Source organism: Pseudoliparis swirei, chromosome 12 (assembly GCF_029220125.1).
Source record: "Pseudoliparis swirei isolate HS2019 ecotype Mariana Trench chromosome 12, NWPU_hadal_v1, whole genome shotgun sequence".
NCBI classification, from domain to species: domain Eukaryota; kingdom Metazoa; phylum Chordata; class Actinopteri; order Perciformes; family Liparidae; genus Pseudoliparis; species Pseudoliparis swirei.
Window position 1 is genome coordinate 21,542,347 of NC_079399.1, and position 25,808 is coordinate 21,568,154.

Genomic DNA, 25,808 nt, shown 5'->3' on the forward strand with positions numbered 1-25,808 from the left:
ATATTTTCAAGAAAATAACAATAAGTGCAGCCTGTGAAGAACTAAACTAAAGACTGCCGGTTGAGATTGGCAAATTCAAGTGTTCAAATATGAGCACTGCACACAAAGGTCTCACAAAGATGCTTTATTTTAAAGAAGTAACATCATGGTGAGCACATCGTCGACAGCAACACTGATGCACGACACCCAACAGGATACAAAAGGCCATCGAGAGAGGAGCATCGAGAAAGTATCTTGTAAATAATCCAGACAGGAGGTTAGAGAGTCAGGAGCAAACCCAGTGCACGGCCTCGTCTCCGGTCCGCCCGGCGACCCCGTGACGTCTCTCCTGTCCATCCACAGGACGAGTGTTGCTTCCAACTAACGACTAACGGAGAAATGCGTCGTACGAACCAACGAAGGCCTCGTTCACACGGAGGTTAATGCACCGCACGCTCAGCTGTGGGTCCAGGTTGGCCTTCCACAGTGAAATGGTAAAAATCCATAAGACTCAAACTAAACATTGCTTGTCTTCTTAATTTTCAGCGGGCTGACAGCAGTATTGGTAATGATTCGGGTTTAATAGTTTAATACAATGCTGCAGATTAAACCTCAATTCTGTCACTTCCTGATCACTGACTGCGTTTCGTTAAAAAACAACAACTCATTTTCTGTTTTCTTTTCGTTGTTTTTGTTTTGTTTATTGGTGTATGTATGTGTGTTTCACACCTCCTTTTATTTTGCTGATCCTTTAAACGGGAGAGTTTCGTTGCCTTCGGGTCAATTTGACCCGATTCAATGTTTCACCCTCCTGTCGCCTTCGGGTCAATTTGACCCGATTCAATGTTTAACCCTCCTGTTACCTTTATATTTACTAACATATTTTACCCTTGAGGTCAATATGACCCCAGCTATTAAAATCTCCAGAAAATTATTAGAATTAATATTGTTTTCCAAGTTTAAGTGTGAGGTACTTTATGTTTGTTTGTTGACTCCCGAAAGAACACTGACATTAAACATTGAATCGGGTCAAATTGACCCGAAGGCGACAGGAGGGTTAAATATTGAATCGGTTCAAAATGACCCGAAGGCAACACAAGGGTTAAGCTGGAGAAGAGCTCCAACTTTGAGTCATGTAAATCTAAATGGACTTCAGATTTGATTTCAATTCATATATATATATATACATATGTGTGTGTGTGTGTGTGTTATGTACATTTTCATGTAGCACAACACACCACAGTGGAAATGCAGATAATTAAATCAAATCCATATTTTCCAAATGCGAGAACCCCCCCCCCCCCCTCCCCCCGGCCACCATCTGACCAGACTCCAAAATAAACTCTCTGTTTTATATTTAGATCTTTTTTTATCAGTACATTAATTATATTTGTCAAGATAATAAGATAATAATGCAGGAAAAAGGATACTAAATGATATTTTTGGTGTAAAAGTAGTCACACTTAAATATGATAAGACTAAATGCATGTGTGCCAGCATATAACAAACCAGTAGCTGGTGCAGTACGTTTACCAGTGTTGCATTGTGGGATACAAATACACCAAATGGATTTGATGACCTGCCATTCATGTGTTGGTGGCCCACTTTACTGACTCTGCGTATTCCTCACTGAGCTCGCCACTGAACGTGAGCAGCTTTAAAAACGCGTTACATTCCAATCAGTTGATAAGACATTCAATTAATACGGCGTTAATTTGTCACAGATTCTTGTCAGATGTTAAAAAAAAGAAAGCAGATTAAATACAGTAAAAGTACAATACCATATATTTACATGAATGCTCCGTCACTACCGGCTACTCACAGTCTTTCATCAACAGGTTCACTCACTTTGATATTTGCTCTGACGACATTCTGCTCATACTCAGATACACCTATGTGTGTGAACGCTGTCACTGAGTGGGCGGAGACTTTGTTCACCAATCCAGGCCAATAAATGATAAGCAGGACCTATAGCGGATCACCTCAGGACACCGGGTACACACAACACATTTCTCTCTATACAACTCTTGGGGCGAGGATGACCGGCCTGACAGACAGAACTCCCTCAACAGATCTTAGGAGACGCACACGGGGGTCTCATCCGCCGCCTCGGGCCCCAGGGCGGTGTAGGTGACCGAGGGCTCCGGGACTCCGGCGCCGAGCGGAGGCCGGTCGCCGGTCGGCTGGCCGCCCGCGTTCCTGAACCGCTTGTAGACTCGCGGGTCCTGAGCCACGTAGGTGGACGAGGTGGCGTAGAGGACCAGGCCCAAGAGAAGGAGGACGAACGACAGCAGGTAGAGGCACGAGAACTGCAACACAGAAACAGACTGAGCGGCGCTGTGTTTCTACACTTCCGCTTCGGGCTGGTTTGAATCCGGTTTTCTTCCCGTACATCGGTGGGTAAGGATCAACGGCATGGAGACGTGACCTTGGAGTCCCTCAGGGAACTATTCTAGGTCCTCTACTCTTTAGTGTATGCAGTCATGATCTTCCTTTAGCATGTCTAACGCATGATCCTCAAAGATAAGAGTACATCGTTTAGGTAGGACGCTTTATATCCTGAGATACGATAGGGTTTGTTGGTGTTACAGAGTGATGTTCCCGAAAATTACCAACAATCTTCAATGTCATCCTAAACTGAGAGGATACGTTTTTGTGATCAGGCCTCAGTTCTCTAAGAATCTTCTGGAAATGAGAGGGCTCCCGAAGAGAAGCCATTTTAAAGTGTTACATTGGTCACACATCAGCGTCAACTTGTGTTTGTTGACTAAAGACCCTTCAGTAGCCTTTATAACCCTAACCCTTGAAAGAGTGTATCCAAAGAAGCTTTCCGCTTCCCATTTCAGACCTTTCAGAATAAGAGCCTAAACAGGAAACCAGCCACGATCTCAAGGGAAACGCACCTCTACCATAATAAAACCAATCTCATTCATACCATCCACATCCTATAGTTATGATAACAATAAACCTCACAAAATCAACATTACAGTTACAAATATAATACAGTGATAATACTTTCCCATACATTAATCAGAATATTCCTCCCTAATATCCACTATGTAAATTATCTTTCTATATGCATTATTTAAAACATAAGACTTCCTTATTTACATGTACAAGTGTACATAAAATCCACTACAACCTAACACCCTCTAAACCGTTATGTCATGACATTTTTCAGTATAATATTATAGGGAATGTCAGTCTCTGTGTCTCGAGACCAGCGGTCGCCAACCACCGGGCCGTGGCCCTGTACCGGGCCGTGGGCCCTTTGGTACCGGGCCGCACAGAAAGAATGAATGAAAAAACATTTTGATTGATTATCAAGTTCAGAATATATCCGTCTGTACGTCTGAGCCGCTTGACACTTGTCAATAATGTGATACGTTGTATTTACGACGTTATATGTATCGCCCACGCCGTTAAGGCCGGTCCGTGGCACACAAAAAGGTTGTGGACCACTGGTCTAGACAACAAGGAATAGATTCCATTGTTCTGTCTCTAGTGTTACTGTTACTACAGAATGTACTCCTGGAATACTGAGGGTCACGATTTTAAAAAAAGATACAAAATGGATGCAGCATCCCGGAGCTTCTCCACGACATTTGTACCCCTGTAAAACGTCTGGATTCTCATGTTTTATGCTGAATTGTATCACTCAAACTAATGCGTGGCACGCAGGTTCGATTCCACATCGCTGTGCAACACTCTGGGTCGTGTATAATATCCAAAATGTTAATACGAATGCAGTTGAAGCACTTTTTTCGTCCACATTTGTAACGCCACCAAGCTCAGTGACACGACTGACCACTAAGGGAGCGAGACTCAACAGAAACGTCCCCGTCGTTTCAATAGTGTCCGACCTAATGCATGTAAACGAGTGACATGGTCGTCTTTGCTCTACACATTCTTCTTGCTGGCCTCGGCGTCGCCTGATGCTTTGGTCGTAGATCCGGGCGTCTTTGGACCTGCGTATCGCCGAATAAAGGTTTGCTCTTACCTTGTAGTGGAAGAGGAAGAGGCCACAGAAGAAGCCGTACAGGTCGGCGGTGAGCAGAGAGAGGTTGACGGAGGTGGCGCTGGTTCTCTTGATCACCAACGGCATGAAGCTGTACAGGCCGAACATGAAGGCACTGAAAGCAACGTACAGAAACCCTGCAGACACCCAGAGGGAGAGGAGGACGTTTACCGGGGACTGACGTCACGTTTAACTGACTGACTCACGACTTCTGGGTGCACTCTCACCGATCTGCCAGTTCCAGGAAACCTTCAGCAGCTCCTTGTGCTCCATGATGGCCCTGCAACAGAGCGCCAACACAGAGGAACCCTGAAGGACTTGTCCATGCTGCATTTCGTCACACGTCTCATTGGGTCCGTTGGACCTGCTGGGTCTGATGCCATGGAGCTGCTGATGCTCCGCCCACTCCTCCTCTCTACCTCCATCTGATGGATCATGGAGGTCTGGATCGTGGTCCATGACGACTACCAACTATTCATACACTCTGTCAGACTCATTGGATGTGTTGTTACTCTGTAATGATTCCTTCTGGTCACATGACATCTATTGTTCATCTGGTCACATGACATCTATTGTTCATCTGGTCACATGACATCTACTGTTCATCTGGTCACATGACATCTACTGTTCATCTGGTCACATGACATCTATTGTTCATCTGGTCACATGACATCTATTGTTCATCTGGTCACATGACATCTATTGTTTATCTGGTCACATGATATCTATTGTTTATCTGGTCACATGACATCTACTGTTCATCTGGTCTCATGACATCTACTGTTCATCTGTCAATTCTCTGGGTCGATATCAGTTGCTACAAAGATTTTGTGCAACATGTAAAAACTCAAACACTTTCCTCTCATCTACCACATTAATACGTCAAGATCTCGAGGAACTCCAGAGGGAAGTCCATGCTATGATTTGGTATTCTGCAAGAGCCAAAGGGAACTGGATGGCCACTGATCAGAAACCGCTCTATCGTCATGATACCTAGGAAACATCCTCCGAATGCCCCAGAGGTCACAACACGCCATTTTACACAGTGAAGTCAAGTTTAAACAATGGTTTACTTCAATGAAATCATCGTCACACATGAATGCATTGGGCTCATTGAAGAGCTTTACAGTCACAGCCAATGTCACTGTCGAGAGTGTTTAGGGACCCACGTATGCAGGGATATACTTTTCTTTTCGAAAATGCCAAAATAATGCAATTATACTGCATGCAAACAAGAACCGTGGGCATGTCTGTAAAGGGGAGACTCGTGGTCACCCATCGGACGCATTTTCATCGACATTTCTTGAGGGGAAAGATCTATGGACCCCCGTGAATATGGTGTTGCCAGTGTTTCCCCTCACCAACATTTAGTCAACCTCACGTCTTTAAACCGGAGGCAGCGATGTCGGCCCGCGCCCAACGGGAGTTTAAGAACTTTCGAGAGTCGTGTTCCCTATTCCCTGCACACAAACAGGAGGATGGATGCTATCTACTGAGAAGAACCAGCGGACCGGTCAGTCACATTTAGAAAGTGAAGGTTCTCCCAAGACAGTGAAATGACCTCCAAGTAGCTACACATTGTATTCCCGTATTTCCGGACAGTAGAGTACCCCCGCCCAGCGGTCCCGAGGTGTGTCTCTGCCCACCGCACACAAACTCACAACTGGATGCCGCTGAAGAAGGACCCGAAGAGTCCCATCATGCCGAGGAACTCCACGCGGCTCTGGTTCTTCACGATGAACTCCTCACAGACGTTGGAGATCCCGTAGAGCGTCGCTCCCCCCAGGACCAAGAGGTCCCCGAACAGCTTCTGCTCTCCTGGGGGACGGGGGGGGACGTAAGCGAGGGTACGAGTCCATCAAACCTGGCGACCTCCACACGTCTCATGTGCTCCCGGTTGGGGTCGCGTTGGGGGGGGGGGGGACTCACCGAGGCCTTGCTGCCGGCCGAGCAGGACGTCGGCTCCCACCATGCAGCCCACGCCCAGCAGACACAGCCCGGCCCCCGCATAGTGGACTGCCTTGTACCTCACCAAAAGAAAGAACCAGGACAGCAGCAGGACCACTGGGATGACAAAACAGTCCAACAGCTGAGCGGGAGGACGGACACACAGACACAGACAGACGAGGTTCATCACGTGGGACCGGAGACCAGGAAGCAACAGCAGCGGTGGGAACAATGGAGTGGTTTGAGCCTCTGACCCGTATGGAGCCCCGCACAGCGACAACGAGACCCACACTCGGATCCTACAGGTCTGTCTGGTGGATTTATCAAGCTGTGTTTTTGAATTGAAGGTGGCATCTTTATGTTTAGGCCCAAATATCCAGCCAGGAAGACTCAGAAGTCAGAGTGTCTTCTGCACTGCACTCAAAGAAATGACTCATTGGATGAACTCAATTAAATTGTTGGCAGGTTTTCCATCCAATAATTATATGCAACTCCAACTCAAATTTAGCACATCAGTGCAATAAAATGTAATTAAGTTAGTCCAACTCATTTGTATCAAATACATCTAAAATAAAATAACGATATTCATTAAATTAAATTAATTTGTGTTTGTCCAACTCAAAATATAAACTAACTAACTAACAAAATATGCAAACTCCACACAGAAGGAATGCCCCAACTGGGAATTGAACCCACGGACCTCTGGCTGTGAGGCGACAGTGCTAGCCACTACACCACCGTGCAGCCAAGCAAGTGTGTTCACCTCATGTAAACAACTCATTTTCAGCTGGCGCATGCGCAAAGGGAAGTCCTCAATGAAACACATTTATTTTGAGTTGATATGCACACCATCAAACCTAAATAAATCTAATAAATGAAAGTATTCATACATTTTGTGTTAGACCCATTAAATATAAATATCTATTTTTGTAATTGATTTATTTAAATGTATCAAACAATATTTAAATGTGTCACCTCTAAGAAGGGCTTGAATCGTTTTTTTGAGTGTGTGACGTATTCCACAAGGGAAACAGAATATAGCTGAGCAGTGTAGAGGAATTCAACCGTTTAAGCCCCGACTATTATTTGGATGTTTGTAAGTTTACTGCACTCAAAAAAACGATTCAAGCCCTTCTTAGAGGTGACACATTTAAATATTGTTTGATACATTTAAATAAATCAATTACAAAACGAAGATATTTATATTGAATGGGTGTAACACAAAATGTATGAATACTTTCATTTATTAGATTTATTTAGGTTACACTCACAAAAACGATTCAAACCCTTCTTCGAGGTGACACATTTAAATATTGTTTGATACATTTAAATAAATCAATTACAAAAATAGATATTTATATTTAATGGGTGTAACACAAAATGTATGAATACTTTCATTTATTAGATTGATTTAGGTTAGATGGTGTGCATATCAACTCAAAATAAATGTGTTTCATTGAGGACTACCCTTTGCGCATGCGCCAGCTGAAAATCAGTTGTTTACATGAGGTGAAGACACTTTCAGGGCTGTACGGTGGTGTAGTGGCTAGCACTGTCGCCTCACAGCCAGAGGTCCGTGGGTTCAATTCCCAGTCAGGGCGTTCCTTCTGTCTTGCATATTTTGTTAGTTAGTTAGTTTATATTTTGAGTTGGACAAACACAAATTAATTTAATTTAATGAATATCGTTATTTTATTTTAGATGTATTTGATACAAATGAGTTGGACTAACTTAATTACATTTTATTGCACTGATGTGCTAAATTTGAGTTGGAGTTGCATATAATTATTGGATGGAAAACCTGCCAACAATTTAATTGAGTTCATCCAATGAGTCATTTCTTTGAGTGTGTACAAAAGGCAAAAAAAGGGATTAAAAGAAGATGTATTTCTGTTGTAGGAGTCCAATTATGGAATAATGTTAAAATGGATGTAAGAATGGTTTAACTGCTTTTTGGTTTTCAAGGGAATTATTCATAAAACAATTCTTGAGTTATAAATGTGATTAAAAACGTATTTATATGGAAGATGTATGTGGAAGTATGTCTGTATGTATGTGTGTATGTGTATGTGTGTATGCATATATATAAATATATATATATAGTGTTATTTTTTCTTTATTTTATATTAATTTTCTGATTTATTTGATATTAATTTAAGATAGGAATATATAAGCATTTTTTGCTTCTACCGATAACTTTACAGTCTTTCTGTTTTATATATTATATACAATAATATTGTATTGTATAATGATTTGATTGACTGAATAAAATACACAACAACAACTATTATTTTAAAAACAAACCTAATACCGTCAATCAAAACCAACCGGGGAGGTTCCTCCATGAATGTCTACCACATTTCATCGCAATGATTTTAAATATTTGTTGTGATGGATCCATCTGGACTAGGGTGGAGGACGGATACCGCCAACTCATTTCCCATCATCCAATCCAATTGCATCTGTTTTTGTCAGAGCCAACCCCAGACTTTGTACACACACACACACACACACACACACACACACACACACACATACATACACACACACCTGTACACTGGAGAGTGTGGTGTACTGGTACGCTTTGAGCACCAGGTAGTTGGCCTCGATGTCTATCAAACCCAGAATCATGTATTTCCACCAGCGCTGCTTCAGGATGGCCAACAGGTTCCCTTCCCCTGGTCGGAGAGAGAGAGAGAGAGAGAGAGAGAGAGAGAGAGAGACTAAAGGAGGTCTTTAAGGAACCAGGAGCCCCACAAGAGCCCGTCTGATGCTTCTTATAGAATATCTGTTAGCTACTGTCCAAAGAAAAGTCACCACACGATAAATAGCATCAAAGAGGATGAACTGTGTGTGTGTGTGTGTGTGTGTGTGTGTGTGTGTGTGTGTGTGTGTGTGTAGCCGGGTGTCCCTCTGTGACCACTGCAGGGTCACTTTCTGCCCCTAGAGACGCTGCTATAGGCTGAGAGGCTGAGGGGGACGCTTAGGATACACTGAGCTCCTCTCTCCTCTCCTCTCTCCTTATGGACGCTTAGGATACACTGAGCTCCTCTCTCCTCTCCTCTCTCCTTATGGACGCTTAGGATACACTGAGCTCCTCTCTCCTCTCTCTCTCCTTATGGACGCGTAGGATACACTGACCTCCTCTCCTCTCCTCTCTCCTTATGGACGCTAGGATACACTGAGCTCCTCTCTCCTCTCCTCTCTCCTTATGGACGCTAGGATACACTGAGCTCCTCTCTCCTCTCTCCTTATGGATGCTTAGGATACACTGAGCTCCTCTCTCCTCTCTCCTTATGGACGTTTAGGATACACTGAGCTCCTCTCTCTCTCTCTCCTTATGGGCGCTTAGGATACACTGAGCTCCTCTCTCCTCTCCTCTCTCCTTATGGACGCTTAGGATACACTGAGCTCCTCTCCTCTCCTCTCTCCTTATGGACGCTTAGGATACACTGAGCTCCTCTCCTCTCCTCTCTCCTTATGGACGCTTAGGATACACTGAGCTCCTCTCCTCTCCTCTCTCCTTATGGACGCTTAGGATACACTGAGCTCCTCTCCTCTCCTCTCTCCTTATGGACGCTTAGGATACACTGAGCTCCTCTCTCCTCTCCTCTCTCCTTATGGACGCTTAGGATACACTGAGCTCCTCTCTCCTCTCCTCTCTCCTTATGGCTGCTTAGGATACACTGAACTCCTCTCTCCTCCTCTCTCCTTATGGGCGCTTAGGATACACTGAGCTCCTCTCTCCTCTCCTCTCTCCTTATGGGCGCTTAGGATACACTGAGCTCCTCTCTCTCTCCTCTCTCCTTATGGACGCTTAGGATACACTGAGCTCCTCTCTCCTCTCCTCTCTCCTTATGGACGCTTAGGATACACTGAGCTCCTCTCTCTCTCTCTCTCCTTATGGACGCTTAGGATACACTGAGCTCCTCTCCTCTCTCCTCTCCTTATGGACGCTTAGGATACACTGAGCTCCTCTCTCTCTCTCTCTCCTTATGGACGCTTAGGATACACTGAGCTCCTCTCTCCTCCTTTCTCCTTATGGATGTTTAGGATACACTGAGCTCCTCTCTCCTCTCCTCTCTCCTTATGGACGCTTAGGATACACTGAGCTCCTCTCTCTTCTCTCCTCTCCTTATGGACGCTTAGGATACACTGAGCACCTCTCCTCTCCTCTCTCCTTATGGACGCTTAGGATACACTGAGCTCCTCTCTCCTCCTCTCTCCTTATGGAGGGATGGGATACACTGAGCTCCTCTCTCTCCTCTCTCCTTATGGACGCTTAGGATACACTGAGCTCCTCTCTCCTCTCCTCTCTCCTTATGGGCGCTTAGGATACACTGAGCTCCTCTCTCCTCTCTCTCCTTATGGACGCTTAGGATACACTGGATACACTGAGCACCTCTCCTCTCTCTCCTTATGGACGCTTAGGATACACTGAGCTCTCTCCTCTCCTCTCTCCTTATGGACGTTAGGATACACTGAGCTCCTCTCTCCTCTCTCCTGATGGACGCTTAGGATACACTGAGCTCCTCTCTCTCCTCTCCTTATGGACGCTAGGATACACTGAGCTCCTCTCTCCTCTCTCCTTATGGACGCTTAGGATACACTGAGCTCCTCTCTCCTCTCTCCTTATGGACGCTAGGATACACTGAGCTCCTCTCTCTCCTCTCCTTATGGACGATACACTGAGCTCCTCTCCTCTCTCCTTATGGACATTTAGGATACACTGAGCTCCTCTCTCCTCTCTCCTTATGGACGCTTAGGATACACTGAGCTCTCCTCTCTCCTTATGGACGCTTAGGATACACTGAGCCCTCTCTCCTCTCTCCTTATGGACGCTTAGGATACACTGAGCACCTCTCCTCTCCTCTCTCCTTATGGACGCTTAGGATACACTGAGCACTCTCTCCTCTCCTCTCTCCTTATGGACGCTTAGGATACACTGAGCCCTCTCTCCTCTCTCTCTCCTTATGGACGCTTAGGATACACTGAGCCCTCTCCTCCTCTCTCCTTATGGACGCTTAGGATACACTGAGCTCCTCTCTCTCCTCTCTCCTTATGGACGCTTAGGATACACTGAGCTCCTCTCCTCTCTCTCCTTATGGACGCTGAGGATACACTGAGCCCTCCTCTCTCCTCTCTCCTTATGGACGCTTAGGATACACTGAGCTCCTCTCCTCTCCTCTCTCCTTATGGACGTTTAGGATACACTGAGCTCCCCTCTCCTCTCCTCTCTCCTTATGGACGCTTAGGATACACTGAGCTCCTCTCCTCTCCTCTCTCCTTATGGACGCTTAGGATACACTGAGCTCCTCTCTCCTCTCTCTCCTTATGGACGCTTAGGATACACTGAGCTCTCTCTCCCTCTCTCCTTATGGACGTTAGGATACACTGAGCTCCTCTCTCTCCTCTCTCCTTATGGACGCTTAGGATACACTGAGCACCTCTCTCCTCTCTCCTTATGGACGCTTAGGATACACTGAGCTCCTCTCTCCTCTCTCCTTATGGACGTTTAGGATACACTGAGCTCCTCTCTCTCCTCTCTCCTTATGGACGTTTAGGATACACTGAGCTCCTCTCTCCTCTCTCCTTATGGACGCTTAGGATACACTGAGCTCCTCTCTCTCTCCTTATGGACGCTTAGGATACACTGAGCTCCTCTCTCCTCTCCTCTCTCCTTATGGACGCTTAGGATACACTGAGCTCCTCTCTCCTCTCCTCTCTCCTTATGGACACTTAGGATACACTGAGCTCCTCTCCTCTCTCCTCTCCTTATGGACGCTTAGGATACACTGAGCTCCTCTCTCCTCTCCTCTCTCCTTTTGGACGCTTAGGATACACTGAGCTCCTCTCCTCTCTCCTTTTGGATGCTTAGGATACATTGAGCTCCTCTCTCCTTATGGACGCTTAGGATACACTGAGCTCCTCTCTCTCCTCTCTCCTTATGGCTCTCCTCTCTCCTTATGGACGCTTAGGATACACTGAGCCTCTCTCCTCTCTCTCCTTATGGACGCTTAGGATACACTGAGCTCCCTCCTCTCCTCTCCTTATGGAGGATACACTGAGCTCCTCTCTCCTCTCTCCTTATGGGCCTTAGGATACACTGAGCTCCTCTCTCCTCTCTCCTTATGGACGCTTAGGATACACTGAGCTCCTCTCTCCTCTCCTCTCCTTATGGACGCTTAGGATACACTGAGCTCCTCTCTCTCTCTCCTTATGGACGCTTAGGATACACTGAGCTCCTCTCTCCTCTCTCCTTATGGACGCCAGGATACACTGAGCTCCTCTCCTCCTCTCCTTATGGACTTAGGATACACTGAGCTCCTCTCTCCTCTTCTCTCTCCTTATGGACGCTTAGGATACACTGAGCTCCTCTCTCTCTCTCTCCTTATGGACGCTTAGGATACACTGACCTCTCCTCTCTCCTTATGGACGTTTAGGATACACTGAGCCCTCTCTCCTCTCCTCCTCTCTCCTTATGGACGCTTAGGATACACTGAGCTCCTCTCTCTCCTCTCTCCTTATGGACGCTTAGGATACACTGAGCTCCTCCTCTCCTCTCTCCTTATGGACGCTTAGGATACACTGAGCCCTCTCCTCTCCTCTCTCCTTATGGACTTAGGATACACTGAGCCCTCTCTCTCCTCTCTCCTTATGGACGCTAGGATACACTGAGCTCTCTCCTCTCCTCTCTCCTTATGGACGCTTAGGATACACTGAGCTCCTCTCCTCCTCTCCTTATGGACGTTTAGGATACACTGAGCCCTCTCCTCTCCTCTCTCCTTATGGACGCTTAGGATACACTGAGCCCTCTCCCTCTCCTCTCTCTCCTCTCCTTATGGCCGCTTAGGATACACTGAGCTCCTCTCTCCTCTCTCCTTATGGCTTAGGATACACTGAGCTCCTCCTCTCCTCTCTCCTTATGGACGCTTAGGATACACTGAGCTCCTCTCTCCTTATGGACGCTAGGATACACTGAGCTCCTCTCTCCTCTCTCCTTATGGACGTTTAGGATACACTGAGCTCCTCCTCTCTCTCCTTATGGACGCTTAGGATACACTGAGCTCCTCTCTCCTCTCTCCTTATGGACGTTAGGATACACTGAGCTCCTCTCTCCTCTCCTCTCTCCTTATGGACGCTTAGGATACACTGAGCTCCTCTCTCCTCTCTCCTTATGGACGCTTAGGATACACTGAGCCTCTCCTCTCCTCTCTCCTTATGGGCTTAGGATACACTGAGCCCTCTCCTCTCTCTCCTTATGGACGCTAGGATACACTGAGCCCTCTCTCCTCTCTCCTTATGGACGCTTAGGATACACTGAGCTCCTCCTCTCCTCTCTCCTTATGGACGCTTAGGATACACTGAGCTCCTCTCTCTCTCCTTATGGATGCTTAGGATACACTGTGCTCCTCTCTCCTCTCTCCTTTTGGATGCTTAGGATACACTGAGCACCTGGACTCTCGTCTCTCCTTATGGACGCTTAGGATACACTGAGCTCCTCGCTACTCTGCTCTCTCCTTATGGACGGTAGGATACACTGAGCACCTCTCTCTCCTCTCTCCTTATGGGCTTAGGATACACTGAGCTCTCTCCTCTTCTCTCTCCTTATGGACGCTTAGGATACACTGAGCTCCTCTCTCCTCTCTCCTCTCTCCTTATGGACTCTTAGGATACACTGAGCCTCTCTCTCCTCTCTCCTTATGGACGCTTAGGATACACTGAGCTCTCTCCTCTCTCCTTATGGACGCTTAGGATACACTGAGCTCCTCTCTCCTCTCCTCTCTCCTTATGGACGCTTAGGATACACTGAGCTCCTCTCCTCTCCTCTCTCCTTATGGACGCTTAGGATACACTGAGCTCCTCTCTCTCCTCTCTCCTTATGGACGCTTAGGATACACTGAGCTCCTCTCTCCTCTCTCCTTATGGACGCTTAGGATACACTGAGCTCCTCTCCTCTCTCCTTATGGACGCTTAGGATACACTGAGCTCCTCTCTCCTCTCCTCTCTCCTTATGGATGCTTTAGGATACACTGAGCTCTCTCCTCTCCTCTCTCCTTATGGTGGTTCAGGATACACTGAGCTCCTCTCCTCTCTCCTCTCCTTATGGACGCTTAGGATACACTGAGCTCCTCTCTCTCTCCTTATGGACGCTTAGGATACACTGAGCTCCTCTCCTCTCCTCTCTCCTTATGGACGCTTAGGATACACTGAGCTCCTCTCTCCTCTCCTCTCTCCTTATGGACGCTTAGGATACACTGAGCACCTCTCTCCTCTCCTCTCTCCTTATGGACGCTTAGGATACACTGAGCTCCTCTCTCCTCTCCTCTCTCCTTATGGACGCTTAGGATACACTGAGCTCCTCTCTCCTCTCTCTCCTTATGGACGCTTAGGATACACTGAGCTCCTCTCTCCTCTCTCCTTATGGACGCTTAGGATACACTGAGCTCCTCTCCTCTCTCTCTCCTTATGGGCGCTTAGGATACACTGAGCTCCTCTCTCTCCTCTCTCCTTATGGAGGCTTAGGATACACTGAGCTCCTCTCTCCTCTCTCCTTATGGACGCTTAGGATACACTGAGCTCCTCTCTCTTCTCTCCTTAAGGACGCTTAGGATACACTGAGCTCCTCTCTCCTCTCTCCTTATGGGCTCTTAGGACACACTGGGCACCTCTCTCCTCTCTCTCTCCTTATGGACGTTTAGGATACACTGAGCTCCTCTCTCCTCTCTCTCCTTATGGACGTTTAGGATACACTGAGCTCCTCTCTCCTCCTCTCTCCTTATGGTCGCTTAGGATACACTGAGCTCCTCTCTCCTCTCTCCTTATGGACGCTTAGGATACACTGAGCTTCTCTCTCCTCTCTCCTTATGGACGCTTAGGATACACTGAGCTCCTCTCTCCTCTCCTCTCTCCTTATGGACGCTTAGGATACACTGAGCTCTCTCTCTCTCTCTCCTTATGGACGCTTAGGATACACTGAGCACCTCTCTCCTCTCCTCTCTCCTTATGGACGCTTAGGATACACTGAGCTCCTCTCTCCTCTCTCCTTATGGACGCTTAGGATACACCTCTCTCCTCTCCTCTCTCCTTATGGACGCTTAGGATACACTGAGCTCCTCTCTCCTCTCTCCTTATGGACGCTTAGGATACACTGAGCTCCTCTCTCCTCTCCTCTCTCCTTATGGACGCTTAGGATACACTGAGCTCCTCTCCTCTCTCTCCTTATGGACGCTTAGGATACACTGAGCTCTCTCTCTCTCTCTCCTTATGGACTTAGGATACACTGAGCTCCTCTCTCTCTCTCTCTCCTTATGGACGCTTAGGATACACTGAGCTCCTCTCTCCTCCTCTCTCCTTATGGACGCTTAGGATACACTGAGCTCCTCTCCTCTCCTCTCTCCTTATGGACGTTTAGGATACACTGAGCTCCTCTCCTCTCCTCTCTCCTTATGGACGCTTAGGATACACTGGGCTCCTCTCCTCTCCTCTCTCCTTATGGGCGTTTAGGATACACTGAGCTCCTCTCTCCTCTCTCCTTATGGACGCTTAGGATACACTGAGCTCCTCTCTCCTCTCCTCTCTCCTTATGGACGCTTAGGATACACTGAGCTCCTCTCTCCTCTCCTCTCCTTATGGACGCTTAGGATACACTGAGCTCCTCTCTCCTCTCCTTATGGACGTTTAGGATACACTGAGCTCCTCTCTCCTCTCTCCTTATGGACGCTTAGGATACACTGAGCTCCTCTCTCTCTCTCTCCTTGATACACTGAGCTCCTCTCTCCCTCTCTCCTTATGGACTTAGGATACACTGAGCTCCTCTCTCCTCTCCTCTCTCCTTATGGAAGCTTAGGATACACTGAGCTCCTCTCTCCTCTCTCCTTATGGACGCTTAGGATACACTGAGCCCTCTCTCCTCTCCTCTCTCCTTATGGACGTATAGGATACACTGAGCTCTCTCTCCTCTCCTCTCTCCTTATGGGCGCTAGGATACACTGAGCTCCTCTCCTCTCCTCTCTCCTTATGGAGCTTAGGATACACTGAGCCTCTCCTCTCCTCTCCTTATGGACGCTTAGGATACACTGAGCGCCTCTCTCCTCTCTCCTTATGGACGCTTAGGATACACTGAGCTCCTCTCCTCTCCTCTCTCCTTATGGCCTTAGGATACACTGAGCTCCTCTCTCTCTCTCCTTATCCTTATGGACGCTTAGGATACACTGAGCTCCTCTCCTCTCCTCTCTCCTTATGGACGCTTAGGATACACTGAGCTCCTCTCTCCTCTCTCCTTATGGGCGCTTAGGATACACTGAGCTCCTCTCTCCTCTCCTCTCCTTATGGACGCTCAGGATACACTGAGCTCCTCTCCTCTCCTCTCTCCTTATGGACGCTTAGGATACACTGAGCTCCTCTCTCTTCTCCTCTCTCCTTATGGACGCTTAGGAGACACTGAGCCCCCCTCTCCTCTCTCCTTATGGATGCTTAGGATACACTGAGCACCTCTCCTCTCCTCTCTCCTTATGTGCGCTTAAGATACACTGAGCTCTCTCCTCTCCTCTCTCCTTATGGACGCTTAGGATACACTGAGCTCCTCTCCCCTTTCCCCTTATGGGCGCTTAGGATACACTGAGCTCCTCTCTCCTCTCTCCTTATGGACGCTTAGGATACACTGAGCTCCTCTCTCCTCTCCTCTCTCCTTTTGGACGCTTAGGATACACTGAGCACCTCTCCTCTCCTCTCTCCTTTTGGACGTTTAGGATACACTGAGCTCCTCTCCCCTCTCCTCTCTCCTTATGGACGCTTAGGATACACTGAGCTCCTCTCTCCTCTCTCCTTATGGACGCTTAGGATACACTGAGCTCCTCTCTCCTCCTCTCTCCTTATGGACGCTTAGGATACACTGAGCTCCTCTCCTCTCCTCTCTCTCCTTATGGACGCTTAGGATACACTGAGGTCCTCTCTCCTCTCTCCTTATGGACGCTTAGGATACACTGAGCTCCTCTCTCCTCTCCTCTCTCCTTATGGATGCTTTAGGATACACTGAGCACCTCTCTCCTCTCCTCTCTCCTTATGGACGTTTAGGATACACTGAGCTCCTCTCTCCTCTCCTCTCTCCTTATGGACGTTTAGGATACACTGAGCTCCTCTCTCCTCTCTCTCCTTATGGATGCTTTAGGATACACTGAGCACCTCTCTCCTCTCTCCTTATGGATGTTTAGGATACACTGAGCTCCTCTCTCCTCTCCTCTCTCCTTATGGACGTTTAGGATACACTGAGCACCTCTCTCCTCTCCTCTCTCCTTATGGACGCTTAGGATACACTGAGCACCTCTCTCCTCTCCTCTCTCCTTATGGACACTTAGGATACACTGAGCACCTCTCTCCTCTCCTCTCTCCTTATGGACGTTTAGGATACACTGAGCACCTCTCTCCTCTCCTCTCTCCTTATGGTGGACGTTTAGGATACACTGAGCTCCTCTCTCCTCTTCTCTCTCTACTTCTTGATGAATTTCATCTCTCCATCACACATTACTATCTTTGCTTCCTCTCCTGAGTCCTTGTGACTTCACGTCTCATAGAGTCCATTGGACCTGCTGGGTCTGATGCCATGGCGCTGCTGATGCCCCGCCCACTCTTCCTCTCTACCTCCATCTGCCTGATGGATTTCTTCCATTCTTTTTTCTGGTTTCTTCCCTTTTTTCCCTGGCAAAGGTTTTTTTGGGAGTTTTTCCTGATCTGATGTGAGTTCAAAGGTCAGGGATGTCTATGTGTACAGATTGTAAAGCACTCTGAGACAAATTTGTAATTTGTGATAATGGGCTGTACAAAATAAACTGAATTGAATTGAACTAACGGGGTGTTACCCGCTCCTAGTTTCAGCATCCTTGCAGCATTTACATCAGTACCAAAGACACACACACACACACACACACACACACACATTGCAGTGTCCAGCCGTACCTTGCCTGACTGCCAGTGTGGTGGTGTAGACCAGAAACAGCAGGATGTAGTTGAGAAAGCTCTGGAACACCGGCGTGTTGGCGTGGAAGTCATCAGCCAGGTACTTGCTGATCAGACTGATGGCACAGATCAACAGGGACAGGGCCTGGCCCAGGGCCAGGGTCACCAGCAGGTCCCTGCAGAGGGCAAAGGTCAGGGTCCCGGTCAGGGGGATCTCACATGCAGCAAGTATATGGTGGTGAACACCAGGAGGATACGATCCCCTCATAACACATAACACGGGAGAGCCGGACTTCTTTGAGGCTTAAACTATCTGCTGGAGACACTGCCGATGTATTTAACCCGCATGTTGACATGTCCTCCAGCAGTGTCTGCAGATGTGTGTGTGTTGTAAGCTGAGGGTGGGTGTCCCCCCCGACCCAAAAGGAGACGCGACTTGATGCGTTGGACCAGATGACGTATTGCTCTCCCATCTTTGCATCGTGCAAGTGGGCGGAGTCATCATGACGTCAACCATTGGACTGCGCTTTTGGAGCCTTCAGTTTGGCATTTTGGCCGTCGCCATCTTGTTTTTTGGCAACCCAAAGGGCTTAAATATCCGAAATAAATAAATAAATTAAATTTGGGCCTGGGTGATTATGATGTTTGGCCTTCACAGCAGCGGATGGAGAGCTGCAACTCTTTCTTGCAAGATAGTTCTGAGCGTTTCCTGCCTCGTCGACTGCGACGAGATGTCTGAATATAGTGAATATCGTTCTTTTTAAAAAGTGATAGTACTCCGTTCCCTTGCCTGGCATGTTGTCGTTTGAGCTGCTTTTATTCTGACCGCCTACATCCCATCAAGGATTTATTACGATAACATCGCTCTGTGTCTGTGGCGGCCACAAGAACATCACCACACACACACACACACACACAGACGGATCATTGTATCGTATCTTCACATTCTCAAACTGAGACATCGTATTCATATTTTCATCATTTCCTGTCTGTAGTAGAGACGCCGATGCTGAGACGGACTCAAACGGCTCAAATGTGGTATCGGGTACGATTATTTTAATATAGGTAACAGCTCAGTAAATGTATATTTTTATGTTTATTGTTGCATTTTGTTTGCAAAGTTAGGAAAGCAATGGTAAAGTCAAATGTGATGCTGATGGCCGTCCACATAGAATAATGACCCCACACAGCTTATTAATATTATTATTAACACGATTATCAGATCTGTAAACATTCCTCATCTGCTGTGAAAAGAATAACTCAGAAAATGTGATAGTATAAATAATATTTAAATATTACTAAATCGTTTTCTGATACATTGTTAGAATATTTAGATTTTTAGGATAAGTAGAATAAGCATTATATTTTAGTCATACGGATAGATTATAATACGATACGGATTATTTTATTCAGGAGACATGTAGGAGACGTGAAGGAGACGTGAAGGAGACATGTAAGAGGCATGTAGGAGACATGCAGAAGGCATGTAGGAGACATGAAGGAGACATGCAGGAGACATGTAGGAGACATGTAGGAGGCATGTAGGAGATATGCAGAAGGCATGTAGGAGGCATGTAGGAGGCATGTAGGAAACATGAAGGAGACATGTAGGAGGCATGTAGGAGGCATGTAGGAGGCATGTAGGAGACATGCAGAAGGCATGTAGGAGGCATGTAGGAGATATGTAGGAGACATGTAGGAGGCGTGTAGGAGGCATGTAGGAGACATGTAGGAGACGTGCAAGAGACATGTAGGAGGCATGTAGGAGGCATGTAGGAGGCATGTAGGAGACATGCAGAAGGCATGCAGGAGGCATGTAGGAGATATGTAGGAGACATGTAGGAGGCGTGTAGGAGGCATGTAGGAGACATGTAGGAGACATGTAGGAGACGTGCAAGAGACATGTAGGAGGCATGTAGGTGGCATGCAGAAGGCATGTAGGAGGCATGTAGGAGACATGCAGGAGACATGTAGGAGGCATGTAGGAGACATGTAGGAGACATGTAGGAGGCATGTAGGAGACATGCAGGAGAGATGCAGGAGACATGTAGGAGGCATGTAGGAGACATGCAGGAGACATGCAGGAGGCATGTAGGAGACATAGGAGACATGTAGGAGACATGCAGGAGAGATGTAGGAGACATGTAGGAGACATGTAGGAGACATGCAGGAGACATGCAGGAGGCATGTAGGAGACATAGGAGACATGTAGGAGGCATGTAGGAGACATGCAGGAGAGATGTAGGAGACATGTAGGAGGCATGTAGGAGACATGTAGGAGACATGCAGAAGGCATGTAGGAGGCGTGCAGGTGCAGCGCTGCAGCGCATCACGGGCACCGAACCCGCAACACCCGGTCCTCGGCCCCGTGGAGGTGCACGCGGATGCACGTAAAACCCGGACACGCGCACATTGTGTTCACGCAACAGGGAAGCCGCTGCATGGCTGCGTGTGCACATCTGTTGCAGGACGCGCCGCTGCATGTCACAGGTTCAACCGAAAGGTGTCCGCATGATGAAAGTGGGATGAATGCAACACGAAGGAAAAAGGGATGCTCGCCTCGGATAAGCGCCATCATCATCATCATCATAATCACCCTCATCATCATCATCTTACCTGGTTAGGACCCTCCTGATCCGCTGGTAGAGGCTCGGCGCCGGGGTGCCCGTGCCTCTGGGAACGCTCTCCGCAGTTGAGACGACAGACATCATGTTATGTCCCCCCCCCCCCTCCTCCTCCTCCTCCCAGACTAACCGGTGCTCCGGGGAGGAGGAGGAGGAGGAAGAGGAGGAGGAGGCGTGGACCAGGCTCACCTCAGCGGAACCCTCCCGGTCTCCGTGGTTGCGGGCCCGAGGCGCAATTCAGAGGGAAATAACGCACGCACACACACACACGCGCGCGCAGGGTAGCGTTGTTCCGGTGGACCCGCGCCTCCTCTCTGCTGTACTAAACTGTCCGGGAGTCAGCACCGCGAGAGAGAGAGAGAGAGAGAGAGAGAGAGAGAGAGAGAGAGAGAGAGAGAGAGCTCGTCGCACCACTAGGGAGCGTCTTTTCAGCCAGACTCCCTCATGGGAGTAAGACGTCATATGCATCAGGACGTCATACATCATCCGATGACGTCACCGCGCGTTTTATAATTGGATTCTGTTGGATGTCATTATAGCTCCATAGCATCTTCATCTTCATCAGGCATCAGCTCCTCTAGTTCATGTGTGTGTGTGTGTGTGTGTGCACTGAAACTCTGAAACTGGGATCACGTAACACACCGTGGCCCAGAACTGTCCGACGAAAAGAGAAGACCCGTTTCTTTAAATGTCATCGATCTCAGAGGAGACGGAGACATGTAAAGGGCCACACAGTCAGTCACGCCGAGGGGCCTCGCTCCCCCGACCCCCACACTCCAGAAGAGGCGGAATAAAGTTTGGGCCACTTTTTCAGCAGCAAGTCATCTTTCTTACGCGACGTGTTTGAACTTCACCTGCGATGACCAGGACTGAAAGAAAAAAACACATTTTGGGGCTGCGGCGCATTGTGTTTTTGAGGGGGGGGGGGGGGGGTAATAGTTTAAAAAGTTGAAAACCCTGTATGAATGCTGAGAACTCCAACCACGACAGTACACGCTCTGTCACCTCAGAGCATCACGACGGAGCCGAGGTCTCCACTCGACTCGCTTCTCATTTATTTCCATCTTGCGAATAAACAGCGACCACACGTCAGGCCCCGCCCCTCACACCGCAGTTCAGTCCAGAATGTCATCTCTTCATCTGATCCAGATGTTTCAGCACGAGTTCTGGATTTATGGCAGCAATTCTTTTTTTTTTATTGACCTTTTGGCCTCGCTGGACATTGTGCAAAGTGATGAGGATGTGAGGTCACGGGGTCCTTAACCTTTGACCCAGAAGTTTGAATCAGGTCTTGGAAAGAACGTTCACAAGAATGAACGCGCCGGACCGACGACATCCCAAAATATGTTTTTCCTTTCGGGGGGAGGAGAGGAGATGAGGGGGGGGGGGGGATAAAGAAAAACTGCAAGTTAAATGTGCCCAGTGTTTTCTTCCTCTGGCAGTTTGAACTTAAGGAACTTTTTATTTCCAAATTAAACAGATTAAAAAACAATTTCAAAATAATCTTTTCCACAGCAACACATTTTGTCACGACACGAAGAAGCATCAGTGAAACAGTTCTTATCATTCTTATACTTTGTGTTTGACAAGTCTAGATGTACCCCCACCCCCCCCCATGGCTCCCCCGTCAATAGACACTCGGCTTGGATAAGTCCGTCTCCCATCACGAGACGGCCCTCCGTCGGGTGAGAACTCCCCTCAGTGGATGTCAGAGGGAGTCGTGAGGGACTCCTCTAACGTGGCGTGGGATTGGACCGCAGGCAGCCGGAGCGTTTTCGTTTTATTCCCGCGAACAAACCTCGGTCAGCAACGCCACCGACACAACAACAGAGCCGTAGGAATCTCTCTCATATGTACACATCATCGACCGCTCTGTGACCGAGCTCAGCTCCTCATGGGCGGGGGGGACGCAGCCAGATCTACCTCGGGGGGGGGGGGGGGGGGGGCGACAAAGCCTCGCTTCTTCTGTGGTCCTCCGCCGGGTGGAGGCCGGTCCTCGTTCTACGAAACAGCAGCTGGAGGCCGAATGTCAGGGAGGGGAACAACAGGACGAGGTTCTGTGGAACACGGAGTCTATGCAGACAGTCCTCTTGTGTCCGTGTGTGTCTCCGTGTGTGTGTGTGTGTGTGTGTGTCTCTCCGATGGGCCATGTTCCAGAAGTCCTGGAATGTGACGTTATTATGAGACGAGCGCTGTGAGGCAGGAAGTGAGCTGGCCGGTCTCCCGGGCTCTGGGCTCGTCCTTGGAGTCCGTTTTAAAAGCTCCGGGAGACGCCGGCAGAGGAGGCCCGACGCTGGGGGGGGGGGGGGGAGACGGCGAGGGGCGAGGGACGCATCAATGGCCCAACCGCTGCTGACAGGAACTGAACCGCTGCAGGACGCTCAGCAGGTCCTCGTAGGACACGTTTCTGTGGGAGGGCAGCGAGCTGAGGACACACACACACACACACACACACACAGAATAACAAGAGTTATCGCAAACCCGCACTGGGAGCTCAACAGTTCCACCTACTGGTCACATTGAGTTCTTTGGATTTCTTCCTGTTATATTAGTGACTCTGGAGGAACTTTAACTGGCTGTGGAGCTGCAAATCAATCCTGACGCCACATGAGACTGAAGACTTTCCTCTATAGTCTTATAGTGAGGCCTGAACCAGGGTCACCTGGTCCAGACCGAGAGATGCTGCTATAGGATACACTGAGCACCTCTCTCCTCTCCTCTCTCGTCTCCTCTCTCCTCTCCTGGATGACTTAAAGGACATGAATAACTCTTCTTCCCTTCCTCTCAGGTGTCCATGGATGCTGGTTGTATCTGGACTGTGGTCCTCACGCCCACTGCTACCAGCATTGTTATTATAATTAGTCGCCTTAATATTACTGCTTTCATTATCATTGTGTTTCTTTTATATCCACTGTTTCTGTTGTTCATTGAGTTGTAGTGTGGTGGATTTTATTAATAATATGCATATGCATTAACTGTGCTGTGTTCCTTCTGGTCACATGACCTCTACTGCTTCTGTCCATCCTGATGAGATCGTCCTCTGATGCTCTACCAAAGGTTTCTCCCTAGAGGTCTCTCCCTAGAGCAGGGGTGTCCAAAGTCCGGCCCGCGGTCAGATTTCATATGGCTCGCGACATCGGTCATATAATGTGTTATTTGTGGCCCGCCAGATCTGTCAGAATAAATGAATCATAAAAACTTGAAAGACGTAATTCCTCCTTTCTAATGTATCTGGCTCTGCATCCGTGGCGTGAACCCTTCTCGAAACCTATTTGCCATGGCGACGGCAAAAAAAAGGAGAAAAGTTGACTGAGGGCCGCCGCGTTCAGGAGCGGTGGGAATTACTAGTGTTTCCCATACCATGAGAACAGGGTGGGGGTCCGCCCCACTGAAATGTTCTCTATAGCGCCAGATTACAACATAAGTAATGTCAGGTTGTTTTATTCAACTAAACGGTCGTATATTATTGATCGTATCGACACAGCGGCAAGTCATTTCTGTCTCTACGTGGTGGCGTTCACACTTCTCCTGGCTCTCGGTATCGGCGGAGCTCCGCCCCATGCGCACAGACAGGTGCGCACATACAAATGAGCGCGCTCAACCAGCCGGCAGAGAGCGTCCAATATGTCGCGGGAACAGCAAACCGACACCTCTGCGTTCCCACGGTGGTGAAGACAAGTCGTCTCAGAGTCGCTCTCTGCTCCGGGTTCAAGAGCAGAGACCAGGTGGGGCGCCAGGGGAAATGCAGATTATTTTATTTCAAGACCTTGTTTGAGAACTTCACATATTACAAACTACACGGACATGAAACTAAGTCATTAATAAATAAAGAGCGAAATGCCTGTCGCCGACTTTCGTGTAAATGTGTACGTTACGACGCTGCGCGACAGACGAGATTCTTGGAGACTTGCCAGGTGTTACCTCTCAGCGTTCCAGCTGCTGCCCTTCAAAACAAGAGCTCAACATTGAGCTTTATGGAGAGTGGCCGTATCAAGCCTGCGACCCCGTTTTAAAAAGAGGTGTAGTGGAAAGCCCATTTCATCACACATAGAAAAAAACGTAATGACAGACATATCTGCACTTGTTTTGTTTTTCAAAGGTTGCGCGTTATTGTTATTTTGAAAAGATATGCAGTGTCACTAACACTCAGTAAACTCTTTATGCCCAAATATTTGATCTTATTTTGTTTAATTTTTCACAGGTTGCACTTTATTGATATTATCTTGAAAAGGTATTCAGTGCAAAACAGGTTAATTGCAACGTTATGTAACTCATAGAAATGTAATGTATTCTATATCCAGCTTTGTCATTGTTATCTGACTGAATGAAAGGCAGACTTGGTTATATTATATGTGGTTACATTGTCATTTAAAAAATAAAAGTAATTGTGACAGTAAAAATAAATTGTTTTATAACAGTGTATTTTCATGTAACTTTAGTGGTTTAAAAAAATGTCTAAAGGAACTATTGGCCCCCGGGCATCTTTACTTTATCACAATTGGCCCTAGTTGCAAAAAGTTTGGACACCCCTGCCCTAGAGGTTTCTCCCTAGAGGTGTGAGTCCATGTGGTATAAAACACTCAGTCACATGTGTAGCGTTTGACTCGTGGTCTCATGCTGCAAAGGGACACGCTTTGGTCCACGGGGAGCGTCACCATGACAACAGCTCCTTGAAGAAGCTTTAATATGACATTAGAGAATATTAAAACCGTAATCAGCTCACATGAACTCGGTGAGCCGGATGTGCCAGGGCAGGAAGCCCAGCGTGCTTTCCACCGGGCCGAACTTCACCACCAGCTCCGGGTCCGGAACGTTCTTAGAGTCTGAGGCGAGGAAGGGAGAGAAAAGACGGGCAGCACGTCGTCAGGGCGTCGACTTTAACACGGTGACACACACACAGACACCTGCGACACACACACCTACACCACACACAAAGATACACACACACACACACACATACCTGCCACACACATACACACCTACACACACACACCCCCACACACCCACCTCTCAGCAGGACGTCCAGCATGGAGACGCTGATGTCTTTGGAGCTCCTCTCTTTGTTCTCCACGGAGCGACAGAGACGCTGCGCCGCCTGGACGATGCTCTGCTTCCCGTCCTCTGGAGACAGCACCTTCACCGTGGGGCCGCAGGACACCCCTGAGAGAGGGGGGGGGGGAGAGAGAGAGGGGAGGGAGACAGAGAGAGGGAGAGAGAGAGGGGGAGAGAGGGAGGAGACAGACAGAGAGAGAGAGGAGAGAGAGGGAGGAGACAGAGAGAGAGAG

General features: G+C 48.0%; 2 protein-coding genes across 2 annotated transcripts in view; both read right to left on the minus strand.

Moving 5' to 3' along the window:
• Positions 1-1,334: 1,334 nt before the first annotated feature.
• On the minus strand, positions 1,335-20,610 carry slc35f1 (solute carrier family 35 member F1). The gene is made up of 8 exons (XM_056428414.1): positions 20,516-20,610; positions 17,900-18,075; positions 8,495-8,622; positions 5,927-6,086; positions 5,659-5,815; positions 4,225-4,277; positions 3,980-4,134; positions 1,335-2,288 (listed from the first exon to the last, which is right to left on the minus strand). The coding sequence occupies exons 1-8, from the start codon at positions 20,608-20,610 to the stop codon at positions 2,055-2,057; spliced, it is 1,158 nt and encodes a 385-aa protein (XP_056284389.1). The 3' UTR covers positions 1,335-2,054.
• A 1,322-nt stretch (positions 20,611-21,932) lies between these two features.
• Positions 21,933-25,808, minus strand: part of nus1 (NUS1 dehydrodolichyl diphosphate synthase subunit) — a 9,498-nt gene continuing 5,622 nt past the window's right edge. The window contains exons 3-5 of the mRNA XM_056428695.1: positions 25,531-25,683; positions 25,247-25,346; positions 21,933-22,948 (exon numbers count right to left, since the gene is read on the minus strand). Coding sequence (XP_056284670.1) covers positions 22,858-22,948; positions 25,247-25,346; positions 25,531-25,683 — 344 coding nt within the window. The 3' untranslated portion in view covers positions 21,933-22,857. The remainder of the gene's footprint in view (positions 22,949-25,246; positions 25,347-25,530; positions 25,684-25,808) is intronic.